General features: G+C 32.5%; 1 protein-coding gene and 1 long non-coding RNA gene across 2 annotated transcripts in view; both read right to left on the reverse strand.

The window, feature by feature from the left end:
• Window positions 1–1,759: 1,759 nt before the first annotated feature.
• On the reverse strand, window positions 1,760–13,311 carry LOC140156772 (uncharacterized). The gene is made up of 2 exons (XR_011859590.1): window positions 13,236–13,311; window positions 1,760–12,549 (listed from the first exon to the last, which is right to left on the reverse strand). It is a non-coding gene; the product is annotated as an uncharacterized lncRNA (long non-coding RNA).
• Window positions 13,312–13,323: 12 nt separating this feature from the next.
• Window positions 13,324–17,779, reverse strand: part of LOC140157661 (kinesin-like protein KIF1A) — a 204,542-nt gene continuing 200,086 nt past the window's right edge. Inside the window, exon 41 of the mRNA XM_072180901.1 lies at window positions 13,324–13,446. Within this exon, the coding sequence (XP_072037002.1) occupies window positions 13,324–13,446 (123 nt within the window). The remainder of the gene's footprint in view (window positions 13,447–17,779) is intronic.

Below are 17,779 nucleotides of genomic sequence, written 5' to 3' on the forward strand. Positions count from 1 at the left end.
TGGTCTCAAATTGTTAGTCTTTCAAGAGCAATTAAATTTAAGAATAGTTTGAACCATTTAATTACAGGTACATGTAATATCGCCAAATAAGACAATGTCAATACGGTTCAGTGCTTATTTTGCTAAAATGTTATTCAAACTATATATACAAAAGTATTCCTCTGGTATTAATGATTCAGCAAATGTACAGATTTGTCTATCGACGTATGAGTTATACATAAAAAGCTTAAAGGTCATACCCTCTCACCCTGTTACTTATGTAGCAAGACATCCTAAATGCTGCAAACTATTTTTTATTTGAATTTTTATCAAAAATCATACAATTAGAGACCATTTTTATGAAAATTTGAGTTTTTAAGGGTTTTACCCCTGTGGTGCCCAAAATGCACGACCTTTAACCCTTTTTTGCTTATATCTGGAGAACCGTGCACTCCAGATAAGTCTGAATCGTTATGATCAGAGCAATACTTTTTTTCTGAGGTGCATTTTTGCCACCAAAGTTTTTCTAATTCCTTGAGGTCAGATTATGATATTAAAACTTATTCTGGACCTTAATCACAAACAATGCAAGGAACTTTACTTGCTTCTTGACTATCAAGCAAAAACAGAAAAGGAAATATTCCAAAATTAACCAATTAATGTACATCTACTTTTACTTCAAATAGTATGAAATGGAATGAATATTCGTGCACTGTGCGCACATATCTCATAACATTGAGCCAAACTAATGCTCACAGATCATTTTTTCCCTCCTCCAGACAACAAAATTCAGGCACGCTCCTGATTTCCAACTCTTTACTATTGGCCCCATCCCACAGATATTTTGCTGACAGTGCCCTTTTCCTTAAATCTGCCTCTGGAGATGATGAAACATTTGAAGGGGGCTTGTAACATGATACTTTGACACAAACAAACATTGAGGATTGGCAAGTACAAGATGTCCCTTAAAAAGGTAACATGTAGAAAATGAACCGCATTTTGTGACAGTACAACAAAACAACGTCATTTTTTATATAATGTTGATTTATGTATATCACATGTATGTATAAAATTCGTGTACGTACATTTCGTGTATAGTCGAATTTGTACGTAGCCTCTATGTCTTATGTATAGGATGTTTGTGTCTATATTTCGTGTATAATTACATGAAAGGAGTAACCCATTTTTTAGATATTATTTATTCATCCTTCTTGTAACTGTTTGCTAAGTTTCAATTCCGTATCTTTAAAGCAACCATCAAAATATCGCACAACAAAAGTTGAACACACGCACACCTTTGTTTTCAGATTTTTCTTTATTACTTTTTATGTTTCTCTTATTTTTCATTGTTGAACTTATTGCACAAAAGAATCATATAGAAAAATTAAAAATTGTACACTGAAAATAAATCGGTTTTAGAGCTTCTTGACTCTTGGTGGTAACAAATAAAGGAAGATGATCGTTAGAGAAGAACACATTTTTGGTGAATGCAGTTCTGCATGCTGTATCTCCTGTCATCATCATAGTGAAATGAATAACAATCTTTTGCATTTAGGCTTTGTTTGGATTTTGTTGACTTGAAATCGCTGCTGTTTGGCTTCAGAGATGAAACACTGCAAGGGTGCTTGTAATGTAATACTTTGACACAAACATTGAGGGTTGGCAAATATTATGCTAGGTATTTGTTATCACTGCCTTGTTTTGGTTTCAGAGATGAAACATTTTAAGGGGCTTTTAACGTAATACTTTGACACAAGCAAACATTCAGACAATTGTAGACTTTAATTCATGCTGCAGTGGTTTTTTTAATTTTATCTTGCCTATCACTACATCAGTTGCACATATCACATCATTTGGCATTCATAGCATCATAATATAGTCAGTTTACTGCCAAATTAATAAATAAATAATACATAATATATAAAAAAGGAAAGTATGGCCCTGGAACATGAATAGTGAAAGTATATGAAGCAATTAAGGAAAGAATGCAAAGTACAAGGTAAAAACATTACTGGCCCTGGAACATGATTTCATGTAACAAACTATAAATAAGATGATATTTTGGCTTATCATTTGTGTAAAAAAAAAATCAGAATTAGGCTTAGCACAGAAGTCTTCTAATGAATGATTACACAGCTTCATTCCGTTAGCTGCTTACTTATAGTCTTTACACTAGTCTAAATTACGAATATCTTACACAAACGATATGCCAATATTTCACACTGATTCAGTAACAAAACTTCTGGCTAAATAAAATGTGCCTGATCTGATCCTTTCAAATTATTCGATTTTGATTTAAAGTACTTTAGCTGACTTACATTGACCTCAACACAGAGAGTGTTTATTACTTTCCTTATCTGAACTTTGCCTTCTAGTATTAAAAATTTGGCTTTTTTGTTTTGAAATTTGCCTACTAGTATTAGAACGTTGCCCTCTAGCATTGGACTATTTCACAAGTACTCAACTCCATTCACTATTAGAAGGAAACTCAACCTATGGTCGACCAATAATGTTAGGTTGATATTCATCCTATAGTGAATAGGTAATATTGTATAGTCATCTCTGGTTCAGAAGTACAAGCAAATTAGCCCAAACCCGACTACTCAAACTACCGCTGTTTTAATAACGGGATGAATTTCATTTGGGACTACCCTTTGTAAGTAATTCTGTCCTAAATTGAGTTAAGATTGCTACTTCTCTATACTATGCTCATACCCATGGTCAAAATTCAATTCACTCATAGAGACTTGCAAGACAACAACTGTCTGCTCACAATGTGGGTACTAAATCTCATAGCCAGAGACAAGTCTCAAAGTTACTTACAAGCCTTTAAATTATTGAACTCTGTCCGGGGGCGAAAGACTGACTAACATCTACTAAAATTTGGTTGAAATTCCAAAAGGATTTGTGAAAGATTTGAATCTTGCAAAATTTGAATCTTATTTTGTTGTTTTTAAAAGAGTTCTACTAAGTACCCTGTCATTTCAACCATCCTTATTATTTTGAAGAGTAGGAATTTGATTTTGAATTAACATAAAAAGAAACATTATAACTTAAATAGAATAAAAATAAATAAAAAAGAAAATACTGGGTAGGTAAAATTGATATAAAGTAACTTCAAAACACTGATTTTATGCTAAATATCCACATTCCCTCATCTTCTTGAACAACTAGCATCAACTTTGTATTATAATTCACCACTGAGGTACAAAGTTCACACAGCCTTACGTAAGTATAGTAAGCCAAACCTGTCATAATCAAAATATGGTGGTCATTACCATCATCACAAAATAAGAGTCCTGAATAAACAGTGAAACACTAGTTATTATATAGTGGCATCAGTGTTTTGAAGTTACTCATCTTGCATTGATCATAAACAAAAACTAATAAATATGAATTTGGCAAAATATATTGACATACATGTACAAAAAATCTTGACATAACTTATAAACGATTACTTACATATCCACATCTCATTTCATATTTACACACTAATGCTATGTATGTGATAGTGTAGAGTAATCCATGAGCATAACCCCATACAGTACACAAAAACCAAGACCGTTTCTAACATAAATAATTGAATTGATTAACAAAACATACACTCAAAATCTGTCCAGTCTTTGTACTACTTTTCAATTAATTTGATTAATACTGGTAGTACATGGGACGCAGTATGCAGCTTGGCTTGTTCATATGCTTAACAGTATCGGATGCTCTGGTATGCTCACACTGAATATATAACTCCAGTCACTAGCAATGAAAATTGACCAATGAGCTGAGTTGTTCTTTCCATGCAACAAGAAAGCAGTCAGCTTATTGGTCAAATCTTACAAAACTTGCCATCTGATTGGTCGGATCTCAATCGATTTCATTGCTAAGAACTGAATTATAAATTCCAGCTTCAGTGGATTACTTGTTATCACTATAACACACACAGCAGTTTTGATATGTACACCTAACTTGATATTGCCATAAATGGTATTACATTTGGTAATGTTGTCATTTTAAACATTGCAAAGAATAGATACAAAACAGGGTCATCATGTTCCAGAACCTTCGACGGGGTAAAATCAAGATATAGTAGCAATATTATAATATTTAAAACTGGTAACTTTTAATTTTCTTTAAAAATAAAGTTATTCCAGTACTAAAATCTATCTGCAGTGTGTATAAAATGTGTATCACAACTAAGCAAAAATCAATGATACAAATGAAGGATTGGGCATGAGCCCACTGTATTGTCCTTCATTAAAAAATAATTTGGAATCACTAATTCTACAATGCTGCTGTGTTCAGAGTTTATTGTTTTCATGCAAAACATTTTTGATCTCACTACAGGAACTAAAATGGACATAGCTTTCAAGACAACACAAACATCATCATCATCATCACATAAATATATATATTCCAGTGAGTTAGACTTGCATTACTTCTATATAACATTGCATTATTATATCTATCACTTAAAGTGATGTCAGTTTGAAGAGGTATACTCAGTCAAATCACAGCATTTTTGTTTCTGCATAATTTTTTTTCCAGACAGCAAAATGATCGTATTTTGGTATTTTATCTCTTAATACCAAAGCTGTTGCTCTCACTAATCTAAATATTACTTAAATCTAAAAGTATATTTGATCAGAAAATAACGGCATCTACTTACAGTAGGACTTGTATACCTTTAATTTTAGAAAATAAGAAAAAATAACCATTTCAGAAATTAGTATTACCCCTTTAAACAAACAAGACTTTTGTGATACATAGGATACATTTTACTATACATTAATATTAGTTATGTACATTCACGGGTAAATATGGCCATAAAAATTGATCAGTATGTTTGGTGTAGATTGTAAAAACAAACTCTTATCATGATTGTACTAGTATTTCAGAATTATATGTCCTATTTGGAAACTCTACACAAAACAAACTTTTCAATTTTTATAGCAACTTTTTCTATTTTCATTAGTATTTTTACAACATTTGACTAACACATCATCATAATCACATCCAAAGTCGTAACCTTGGCGACTAGTAGTAAGAAAATAAACCTTTTTGTGCATCATTTAAGTAACTTTCATTTATATTCATTGCACACCATTTTCATGATACAAACATCATCATTCATTCACTGTTAGTTTTCAACATATTGCTACGTATTGTAGATATCTCATGTCCAGCATGCATTACTTTGTGATCACAATTTGATCATTTGGAGAATCCAATTTTATTCCAATTAAAATGGCTGAATTTAGCAAAGGAATGTTTACATTGGTGATAGAGCACAGCTCTGTTTTAAGCCTTTTCATGTAACCAAATTTGATTCCCGTAGATTTGCGAACTGATGAGAAATCATTTCTGTACTTAAAACAAAAATCTGTACTCCTCTTTTTTTCAATAAAACAAATCATACATGGAACGATGCATTTTCTTGTCGTTGTGCTTTCAAGGATACAAACTCATAAAGCATGATGAATGCCAGATATATTATCACATTGTTCATTATGAAGCAAAGTTGTTAAAATTTTGACCAATGCAATTGACAAACATACGACTTAAGTCCCCATGCTTGAATTAGTTGGTTCTACAGAAGGAAATATAGAGCAATATATGTAAGGAAATCAATTAAAAAATTGGTTTAAAATGTACAAGGAAAGACAACTGGTACCATTGGTACGTAGAAAACAAAAAATATTCATTTAAAACTAAAGCCTAAATTTAATTCAAGTATATAAAAGTCTTTACAAATGTTCATCTTAAATGAGAAATCCTTATGCGTGTCCTTAAAAGTTCAAACGCATAGTATTTTACACAAAGGAGTGTTGCAAGATCACAATAAAATATTTTAGCATGTTAATTTCCATTAGCACTTCAAGACGGATCAAGTTGTACAGCATATGCCAAATCTATAGGTGAGAAACAGTAGCACTGATAAATTACAAACTCCAAGAAATTCACTATACACATGCATGACCAAAACATTGGGTGAAACGTGTAACTTTTTGTTGTTGTTGCTATCTGCAACTCATGTTATGCATTTTGGGTTCAAAAGAAGGATTTTCAAGAAAAGTAGCTTTATGATTTGTTCAGGGTAATTTTACAAAATTGTTGCCGATTGAGATCAAAAAGGTTCATTTTTGGTCAAAAACTTGCTTTGGGGCCAACATTTAGCATACAATTGTAATGCTTATGACATATTTTTGTTGGTATGGTAAAACTTGTTTAGGGGTTATCTTGAAAAATGAATGTTCACACATGTGTACACAATGATACTTAAGTGGCCCCTTGGGTACAACCTATGTTTTAGCCAAGGGATTGTTACAGAATGTGTCCAATTATGACAGAAAGTTCAGTATTCTTATCATGAAAGATAAATAAACCATGAAAATCCAGACTAATTTTACTACACATGAATAGGCAATTTAACAAATGCTGTACAACTTGAACCATAGAAAGACCCTTCATTAAAACACTTTGTAATAACTACTTCATATTAATATATGCCATCGTCCATATCATTACAATGCTATTCATCGACATACAATATAAATACTACAGGTCATAATCAAAACCCTTGCCTATCACTCCATTTTTAATAAATCCATCCACTAATCAAGGAGTTGTTGCAGAATCCCATTTGCAATAGCTGCCAGATGTCATATTTTATGTGTACAATATAGATTGCAGAAATTGTCTATAGGGCAGCTATTGTAGATAGGATCTTCTGGCGCTAATCCCTTGATAATATTACAATACTAGATCCTATGGAGATGTGCCACTTGTTGTGAACCCCACCTTAAACTAATCCAAAATGCAGGTTACGATTTTTTGTTTTAGACTTAGTTGAGCAAAGAGTGTCATTACTCTGTTGACCTTAATTAGGACCACATCACACATGTCAATCATTGGGTACTCGGTTGAAATCCATGTATGGATTTCAACTGGAATAGTCCAATTTCAAAGATGCATTTATTTCAACTATGCCATTTAAATCAAACTGGTCCTGTATTAACCTCAACTGCAACTTTGTTGTCCTACAAGTTCATTCAGACCTTTTCCCAATTTCATGCCATAAGTGCAGGTTTACTGATCAAAGTCAACAATCACTTCTACAGGAATTCCAAAGAATTGTTGGATTTTCAGACTGATTGCATTTACTGATTATAATCAATATCACAATTACAGATACATACATATTGGCACATCTCCAAAACAAACATACATGGGTATTAAACCAGACGTAGTCATTACCTTTCCAAATCACTCTTTCAACCTTCTTAAATACCCTTTTTAGTGATTTCATAAAAACAAAGAAAAACAGGACATTAGACAACAACAGTCATTATAGTTTAGACTATACATATTTCTATAGGTTAGTTAATATACATACCTCACATGAGTTCAGTTACACCAACTGACTTACTTCAACATCACCTACTGACTTATTTTCGTGTTTCACACACAATATTTTTTCTCTTATTCAAGCAACAAAATACAAGTTAATGTCATATTTTACCTCATGTTCAGCAATTGTGGAAGTGGAATTATAAACTTTGCCTTAAAAAATCCAAAGAAATTAAAAAAAAAGTTATGTCTCATTTTCTCAACATGTTGGTTCCTTATCATTTTCAACTGAGGTGAAGAGCGCCACACATTTTATTGTGTCAAGTAATACATATTTCTGAAGTCACCTTGAATGTCTTTTCTTTTAAACAATGGGAAATTCCATTTAAAATCCACACATCCCCTGTGGAACATTTAACTGTCACCTTCCTCAGTAGGGGTGTGATTATCAAATGGAATAGCCCGATTCTGTGAAAACTTCTGTAATTCATCTCTAGTCTCTCTGAAGACAATCAACTATACCGTGGTTCGCCTCAAGTTAGGTAGGGACGTAGGTGCGTATTTCGCTGTGCTCAGTATTGAACTGTATGCGCAAAGATAAACGCAGAGAGCGTACATGCACACAAACAAGGGTAGTTTGTCCGTACATTTGTGGCGCAACCGCAAAAAAGCATTGACGTCATTACCGAACTGAGGTGAACCACAGTATATATTATATTACATTTTTTGAATTTGTGAGTGGTTGGTGAGTCATGATCAACTGAACACATCAACAGAGTATGAATGATTATAATAAATCAATTGAAAATTGCCAGTACATATGAAAATGATAAGTCAACTTAACGTGTTGCACCAAAAGGTACATATATCCATTTTGTTAAAGTGAAGAAATTGGAAGCATTCAAGAAACATAATAAATCAATTGAGCTGTAAATAGTATCATGCTTTATCCATAAAGGGGTTTGTGTTGATATAAAGAACAAATTAAGTGTATATTGTTATTAGTTTCAATTCAAATAATTGCTATTTTGAACTGGTTTTGGTAACATAATGTATATTTTGATGTAGTTGTCTTTATGTCATCAACATTGAAAAAGGACATCATTTATGAGACCATAACTTTTTTTTATTTCCCTAGTACACTAATTTTTGATATGTTTGGTTAAATTTGCATCAATAAATTCATATTTAACAAAATCAATTCCAGTTAAAAAAGCATGTCAGCATCTAAAGAAGAACCCACTGACATGCTATTCTTATATCAAAATAACATCAAAGGAATTCAATGAAATATTAAACATATTCATGGCTTTTGAAGAACAAAATGATGATCTTGAAATGTTTCAGGCACTTTCCAACTTTCATTGATAGAAAAGGAAGTAGACATTTCAATAAAAACATCTCAACCAAGTTTTATAACAATCAAACATATTTCATAAATTTGGTTACGGGGTTGTTGCCAACATTGCCTTATAAAATAATTTCCTTTGTACCAACCAAAATTTATACCACAAAGATGTCATTTATTTTTACAAATAAATACTGTTTTGCAAATCTTTGTAAATTGTAAATACGATTCTTATTCCTTAACAATTTTGTTGATAAAGTAAAAAATACAACCCTCAAGTTTCCATGGTTACCACAAAATGGAATGTACTTTGGTACAAGGTGCTCCCACACAAAGTTGTGGACTTACATATGACTTACAACTTAAAGTATTTTGGAAGGAAAAATGACAAAGTAGATACACAACACACATGCCTTAAGGCAATATCAAAATGAATAATTTAAACTTAATGTCTTAAGCAATATTAACTAAATTGTTTGTCTCAAAGCCCCATCCGCATTAATAAACACTTGCTTGAACAGTTGGATTTCATATTTGTCTCCTTATATTTATATTACTTTTAAAATCCAAATCAATGGCCTACATATGATGATCAAGAATGATCTTCTGAAATCACTCATAGACATACACCTTATTTGTTTCTATACAATACCAATATGCTACATATCATCGAGGTGAATGTCTACCCATCTCAGCAGGCAATAAATTATTAATAAAAAATAAGAAGAAATACAGCCACATTCTACGATAATTTGTGAATTTCTGAAGGGCTCTGAGACAAATAATTAACTTAATATAGCTTTATCACAGATCACAGGAGAATTTTTATCAAGGATTTTCGATGTCACATTATCTCATCTTACATTCTACATATCACTATAGCACTTGTCAGCATTGTAACTCATACTCGCATAGCATCTTACTCATGTTTTTCATTTAATACAATATTATATATCATTTGTCATCCCATACAGGAACGTTATTTTATATTACTGCGCTAAGTATATGACTCTATCCCTACAGTGGCTACACAAGCAATATCTACTTCCATGCAAGAATGCACTGCAGTACCTAGCAGCAGGGGGGGGGTCAGTTAATGATTAAATATAGCTGGTTTTCTCTTGGAATTATAGTTGGTTCAAAAATATACATATTGAATGCCCTTGGTCAGCCTACATTTTAGAAATCTGCACAACTTTTCTTCACTAATATGATTTTTAGCTTGGGCAAACTACTGTTGGGAATTTTACGCTATTTGAATGTCATCGGTGCAAAATTCAGCAATGTTGCTGAGAGATTTGTGTATTAAGCAGTCTAATTCAAATCTCACATTCTTTATATATTTTGGCTTCTGGTACATGCTGCTACATGGAGTAATTATATCAAGGTTTAATCTATTTGGATTTCAAAGCCATTTTAAAGAAGACATCGTTTTGTATTGTTTGGTGAAACAAAATCTATGATCTCATTCTATTTTCTCTATATTTAAAAAGCTTACGGTTCTAACTAATCATAACTATGTATATGCACCTTTGTTGAATCAAAATGGACTCTTTTGGAGTATTCAGTGTATTCTAGATAGATCTGACTTAGCAACTAACACAAACACAGTGTAACTGCACAAAACTTGTTGAAAACATGAACATTTTCATGATTTGTTTAAAATTCTCAGATGATGAAAGACTTTTATGGCAAGTTTTCTGTAAATCAATTATTCTCTTTTTTTTTACAAACACATGATAATTTGACTCATTTTATGTACAAATTAATTAATGCCAAAAGCAAAAATATTTTTGGCAATTTTGAGAAAGCAAATTTAATTAATGTGTGGACCCTATCCAAGCTGTTATGGACCCTAACAGCTTTTAATCAAATTAATTCATGATTGAAGTTTCAGTCTTTGTATCATCAAATACTTAAATACGGCAAACATTTAAAACAAAATTAACACAAGTAAAAGAAAAATTATGCAATGTAGAATGATTATAACAATAAAAAGTTTGTAAGAAGACCTAGGGAAGAAAAAGGATTAGCAAAGTTCATCCCACTAAATCTGAAACTTTAACCCAAAAAATTATTTTAAAATAGGTATGCATTTTTTTGGTTTTGCTGATTTTACTCCAGTCAAAAACTGACTTTTCAATTTTTCTTCTTTTTAACAAAACAAATTCCTTACATGATTTCAGTTCAATGCCAGAACTGGTCGCTTAATGAAATCTTGAAAATGGAATTTTAATTAATCAAGACTCAATGCACCTCACATTACATTATATTATTACGTGTTTTTTTTTTTCTTCTTTTTTCAATTTTGATTATTTTTCTACCATCTTTTAGTTACTACTGTACTATTATCTACATAATTATGTTGTATGGCATTTTGAATTCTACTCTAGTCTAACGATAATGAAAAAGAACACAAAGAGCTAGCTTTGTCCTTTCAAGTTTGTTTCAGAGTGGATGTTTATATTTCTTTAAACTAATATTCTAACCTAAAGAACTACATATTAAGGGTATCATGAGCCTTGTAAATGAAATTCCATTCATATTTGGGCATATTATACGCATCATATTGGTCCACAACAGTCAAGGCGTTTTTTATTTTTCAATTTAAGCAATGCACACTATGCATTGGACAGAGCAAGTGCTACGTGTGTACAGTACACAAAACAGCATTTTCTACACATCAACATTCAATAGTGATATTTGCATGAGATAATGATGGTGCTTAGCATCCGTCAATATCATCACAAAATATCTCCCTTTTCTCTTTTTTTTACAAATAGACTATTTATTAATTTACTAGTTTATACATACTATGTACAGACAGGTTCTACACATTGATAATAAGCATGTTTCCTTCTTCTAAATACAAAGGTTCTATGAGTGATAACTGGGCTATGTGCATTCACAACCTCTTTAGCCTTGGCAAAATTCAAAAGCCTTAGAAACGGATGCCCGAATTTGGGTAAATGAAACACAGCTAACTTCTTTTCTCAAATGCCAATTGCACTTGCATTAATTTTGTTCCAAAACTTTAGCCTGCTTACTTTAATTTTGTATTATTGTGGCTTTTTTCTTTAAACCAGTAGCTTTCTGACAAACCAAGATTTATGCATATGACTCACACCAGTTCTAACTTGTATTCTAAACATCATGCAAGAGAAATGTATAAGTTTGACTACCAGAAAGCTAAATATGCAATGCCTTATTCTGTGCAAGTAATTTTCACGCTGACAGAATGGAACATTATGGACAACAGTATGTGGTTTATTCCCAATATATATTACACACAAAAAAAAATCAGATCTTGTACTATTAATGCTCAAAGGACATGCAAGCACATCATGAACATATCAAATTGCCAGTTTAGAAGCCAGTAAAAGTGCTGATGTTTAAATACACATAGGCATCAAATTGAGAATATGGCACTCTGAGGATGAGAGCATCATTCTGAGAATATGGCACTCTGGGGATGAGAGTATCATTCTGGTATACCTTCAAGAAGATCTGTAGGCACCCGCTTTCAATTTAGACTATTGGACCAACAACACAAGAACTGTTATCCATAATTGCTTCACCTTACGAACACACAAAGCCCTCAATTAGTCACTCAAACTATAGAATTATGTCCACTAACTATTCAGTAGGAAGGGTGTATACAGCAGTTAACATGTAGTGACATCACATAAGCAGTTACATGTTCTAGTTTTTACTTATTTCTTTGTACTGTTTTGCAATAAGCATTTGGAGATATTCTTGGTCTGGTCTGGATACAATGTATGTAGTTCAGTGCAGGATTCTTTGTTCTCTACCTAAGTGGAGACTTCTTCTTTCAGGCTTCTTCTTTTAGAGCTGTAGACCGCCGGGAAAGTTTTGACCTGCAAAAATATATAAAAATAGTAGTTCAGATTCCCTTTCAGGTAAGTTACTACTAAATCTTAAAAACAAAATTTCTGATTATAACTGAAGACAGAAATAAAAAGACTACTTTGCATCTGATGTCATCTGTCAATCAAACTCGGGCATGGTTTGTTATGATAATGAGTTGCTGAACATGGCGGTAAAACAGGACGCCCTATGCTTAGTTTAATTTGCATCTTCAAATATACAAACCGTCTCAAAAGTTAAGTCTTCATAGAAGGAAACTTTCTTTCCTGAAGGCACCTTGTCAACATTGCTTAAAAAAGTTGCTTTTTGCCTTGTAAAAGTACGTAATTTTTCACCATTTTCTGCGATTCCTTTTCTCCAATTGGCACCAGATGAATCAACCTGCCTTTTACGCCCTATTAATCAATCAAGGGTCATAGGGAGTTTGATTGATCATGAGAGGTTGTACCTTCTGTGCACTGTTGCATCAGCGTACATTTCGTGGAACAACATGATCGCGCAACTAAGGCTGTGATTGGTCAATTCTCAGAAGCCATGTTTGTGCTGTAAACATGTGGTCTTGTGTAGTACGCTTGATGCAAATATCTGTGCGTACCCAAATTGGCTCTCATGATCGCGCATTAGATATTTTGCATATAGTTATATTTAAACATATAGTTAAACCTAGTTAACTCACCTAATAGAACCAGCTAATAACGGGTTAAAGGCATAGAGCCAATCAAAGACATCTTTATCTCCAAGAGTTTGGATTAAACCTAGTTAACTTACCTAATAGAACCAGCTAATAACGGGTTAAAGGCATAGAGCCAATCAAAGACATCTTTATCTCCAAGAGTTTGGAGCAGGAAGCCACGGTATTTGGTACACACTGAAAATGTGTTAGTTGTCTGAAAACGAAACAATGTTCAATAATAAAATATTAGGTCCAAATATTGAATAATTTTTTCTGATTTTTTGCCATGCTTCTTGCAAGTGCAATGTGCATCCAACATCACATTTGCATGTGCAAATTCAGTGATCACACAACAACATACACAACAAGGGAAACTGAAATATAATGTCAAAGGAAAAGAAAATCATAAGCATGCTTCATTTTATTAATGTAAACCAAAAACAGCAAAAACAAAAGAAAATCATTAAAATGTTGTATGGATGACAAAGTTTAATATCAAGCGTGCATCTAAAGCTACTTTCAAAATGACAGAATTTAAGAAAACAAAGAATTAATTTGCTCTGTATTATTAAGGTAAAATTAGTCTTACAATATCGACTGTTCTAATTTATCAACCAAATATGGAATGATTTGATGAACCAATTAGAAACTTTGTTTGTTTGTTACTTGAATTGTTTAACTGATTTCAAATGTTTATTTATTACCGTGTTTAGTTTATTCAAAACTAACTATAAAAAGAATGGCTTATCGTATGACTTTATTATAGTAATATCCCAGATTTAAAGAAAGATAAAATAACCAGATTTGGACAATGGAAATAACAGTTTCACAATATAACTAAACTATAAATTAAATCTCTATATTTCTTCCAATTAGTCAGCAAAATGCACATCGAAGAATAAGTACCAGATTATGATGATTTTTGAATCGTTGCAAATAAATATTGTGATAACCCAAACTGTTAACATTGTTTAATAAATAATAACATATTGTGTGACAATCAAGTATCATTGTTTGGACAGTTGAGACGTTTATGTGTCAAAAAAAAAAGTTAAAAGATCAGTTTCTCTTGGTCCACATACTTTATTTACAATCATTGCATATATCATTTGTGTCTTGATTGTCTTACACCCTGCTAGGGTAAAGCAGTAAGGCCTCCTTCTTAAGTTAACAAAAATATTTTTGGCCACTGAGAGAGGAAGTGATCATGAATAGTAAAGATTCACCAGCAACTGCTGTGTGGCACAGTTCGGTAAGCTCTAGACCAGAAATCTTTTGTGCGCTGCTTCAATCCCCACCCGTTCTGATTTTTTTAAACTCTTTTTTTAATATCAGTTCACCCAAGCTTTCCTTTCTGTTCAGAATAAGCTTAATGTATCTTTATTTTCTGCCAGTAATTCAGATAACAGCTGCCACCCCAATTCTAATCCTAACGTTTCCTAAATATCAATTAACAAACAAACAAATAATTTCCTCTTTTCAATGAATCAAGGAGCAATTTATGGATGCTTCAAACTCAAAATAATATATTGTTACAATTCAAAACAAAACTCATCAAAATAAATAGATTTAGAAAGAAAGAAAACTGTTTTGTGATGGTTATTTTTTAACATTCCACAGAAAGTGGAAAACTGAAGCGATTCTGTTTAATGCAAAACTTTACAGAGCAAAGATTGGGTTCATTATTTTTAAAACTCACAGGTTTAACAGGATTGTGTGTCTGTTCCGTGTCAGCTTGGGTCGCATTACCATTAGTGGCAACATTTTCTTTATCCGCTTCCTAATTAGGAGCCAAAAATATAAACAAACCATGCGCTTTTTTCAACCAAGCTGAGCTTGAATATCACAATCCATGGGACACAGTTCAGTTTTCAATTAACTTGTGCTTTTAACAGAGGAAGTGGGTCCCTGGTAATTGTGTAACAGACAGAAACGTCTACAAACAAATCAGCTGACAACCTAGTTCAAAATTTATTTTGTTCTTTTTGAAGACAAAATTTAAACCCAGATTTTGAAAAAGCAAGAACCAGGCCCCCTTTTTGGGTCAAGGCCAATCTAGGCATTAATAGCAAACATGTAATGTAATATGCTCATGGGTTGGTGCCAAGATTGAAGCTCTGCAAATCCTGGTTTGAAGCTTGATATGTAATAACTGGTAGGACATTCCATATGCCTGCAGAGTATGGACTGTTCATAATTTGGATATACCATTTGGAAAATATCATTAAATTCTGAAAAATTGATAGAGTGTACATGAATGCAAAAACTAAATTTGAAATAAGAAATGTTATCATTCCTGCAAAATGTGACTAACATATACAAAATAAATTCCATTCAAGATTTGATTTGAATCACATAAATGTACCAATTGATAGAAATCTTTCAGACAAAGAGCAACATCACAACAAATTGTGGTGACAAAAATCTGAATTATAATGAAATAAATTTGTTCAAAATGCAAGTTGAACATATCAATCATCCTCATAAAATCAAAACTTGGGGAAGAGATACTGTAAAATGTAAAACAAAAAGAAATTTCAAACTTGCATTTTCAGCACCACAAGGGGGACATTTTAACAATATACAACTGACCAAAACTCAATAAAATAACATCTGGGGGAAATGAGTATTATATATGTACACACCAACAAGTATGGATTATTTACACGGGACTGGGGCACTATGGGTCTCATGTCTTCCAGGGTCAAAGGTCAGACTACATTAATTATAAAAATATACATGTTAACAAAATGCAACATTAATAAAAACTCTATATTTAGTATTAATAAGATAAATGGATGACCTAAAGAGCCAAATTCTATTTTATACAAGTTTTGCGTGTATTTGTGGGGTTCAAGAGTGTCTATGCGTCGGGTGTGTGTGTGCACAGGGTGTTTGCAAACGAGGAAACACATATCTCTGAACGACAGTGGATGAACAGGAACCATGGATGTCCACAGTTTCTAAACGTAAAACACCATAAGAAAACGTTATAGCAAAAGACCAGAGTTGCTGAGCTAGTGTGAATCTGTACTTGGATCCCGGGACTTGGATACTAAAAACTTAACCACATCCATGGTAAGGCAAAAAAAACAACTCATAATGTTCAATTGTGTGTGTCCACTGTTGGAGACTAAAAACTCTAGCATGTTTTTCACATCCTCATTTGCCCATGGTTACACAGTTGGGAAGTGATGACTACAAGTGGTGTATCAGTGTCCACATCTGCTGGTAGTTATAGGTAGGTATGTAGGGGTGCATCAGTATGAGTATCTTTGTGTACTTCTCCTAAGAACTTAAATGTACGTATCAAACAAGTATTTTTTTCAGCTCCAATGCTCATTTTCTGTGTGACATTTGTAAACCTTGTTACATATAGGCCTAATACTCTAACTAGAATTTGGCTCTTTATTCACCAGCTAAACAAATACATAATATTTGTTTTCATATGTTCACCTTGTGTTTTATAATTTTGATTATACATCAATAGACCACTTATGAAAAGTATAAGCAAACAATATCTGCCAATCCTGAATTTTTCAATAATCAGATTCCTGCTTTCTTCTATGAACTTTCCACGTTTCTTTGCTTGTTTTATTTCTTCTATAACCTGGGTTACTCATTCAGAGGATAATACATGTACAAGACAATAATCCTCTATTCCTCCATGAGAGCCCATTATCATATACAGCATTTTTATTGAACAATGTGAAGATGTAATTTTCGTCACATTTAGGTTGTTCTTTTTCATTTAAGCATACTGAATGGCAAAAAATGCTATTGCAGAAGTTTGCAAGAAACTGCTTAAATTAATCATACACACAATTCTGATATAAAATTGGATTGATTGAGCCTATATTTATTGGTCGAGCTATGAGTTTCAAAATATTGGACGAGAAGTAGTCGAGTCCAAAATTTTAAAACTCATAGCTCCACCAATAAATATTGGGCATCCAATTTTATCAGTATTATGTTTTGGATCCAATATTTTTACACACTTGAATTCATCAAAACATAATAATGCCATATAGTGGTCCATTGACGCAATCAAGAGAGTGCTAAGTTAACATGATTACAGAAAAATAAACAAATTTTAATATGATGATACAAATTATCAACTGCCACGTATAAGAGAAATATGACACGCAAAATCAAATTTATAAGAAGTAGTAAAATATGGTACGGTAAACGCAGACAAGAAATAGAGAGGTGGGGAATGAGTAAGGAGGAAAAGGAAGGACAATGGGAAAATAGACTGGAAAGTAAAAGGCATGTAGGAGGAAGACAATGGCAGACAAAGGAAGATTATATATAAAGTGTAATTTGTGTAGAAAATTGATAAAAAGAGGTGTTCAAGAGTTGTAAATGGTAAAAAGAACAAGGTGAGAACAAGCAAATAGGAAATCAAACTGTTTAATATAAGAGAAAAGGGTGTCATACACAGAGACAGTAGGACAAAGAGGGGAAAGAGAGAAACAGATGGATAGAAACATACAGATAAAGAGAACAATATGAAAAGAAAGAACAAAACAATGGAAGAGGCACAT

Source organism: Amphiura filiformis, chromosome 7, assembly GCF_039555335.1.
Source record: "Amphiura filiformis chromosome 7, Afil_fr2py, whole genome shotgun sequence".
Classification (NCBI taxonomy): domain Eukaryota; kingdom Metazoa; phylum Echinodermata; class Ophiuroidea; order Amphilepidida; family Amphiuridae; genus Amphiura; species Amphiura filiformis.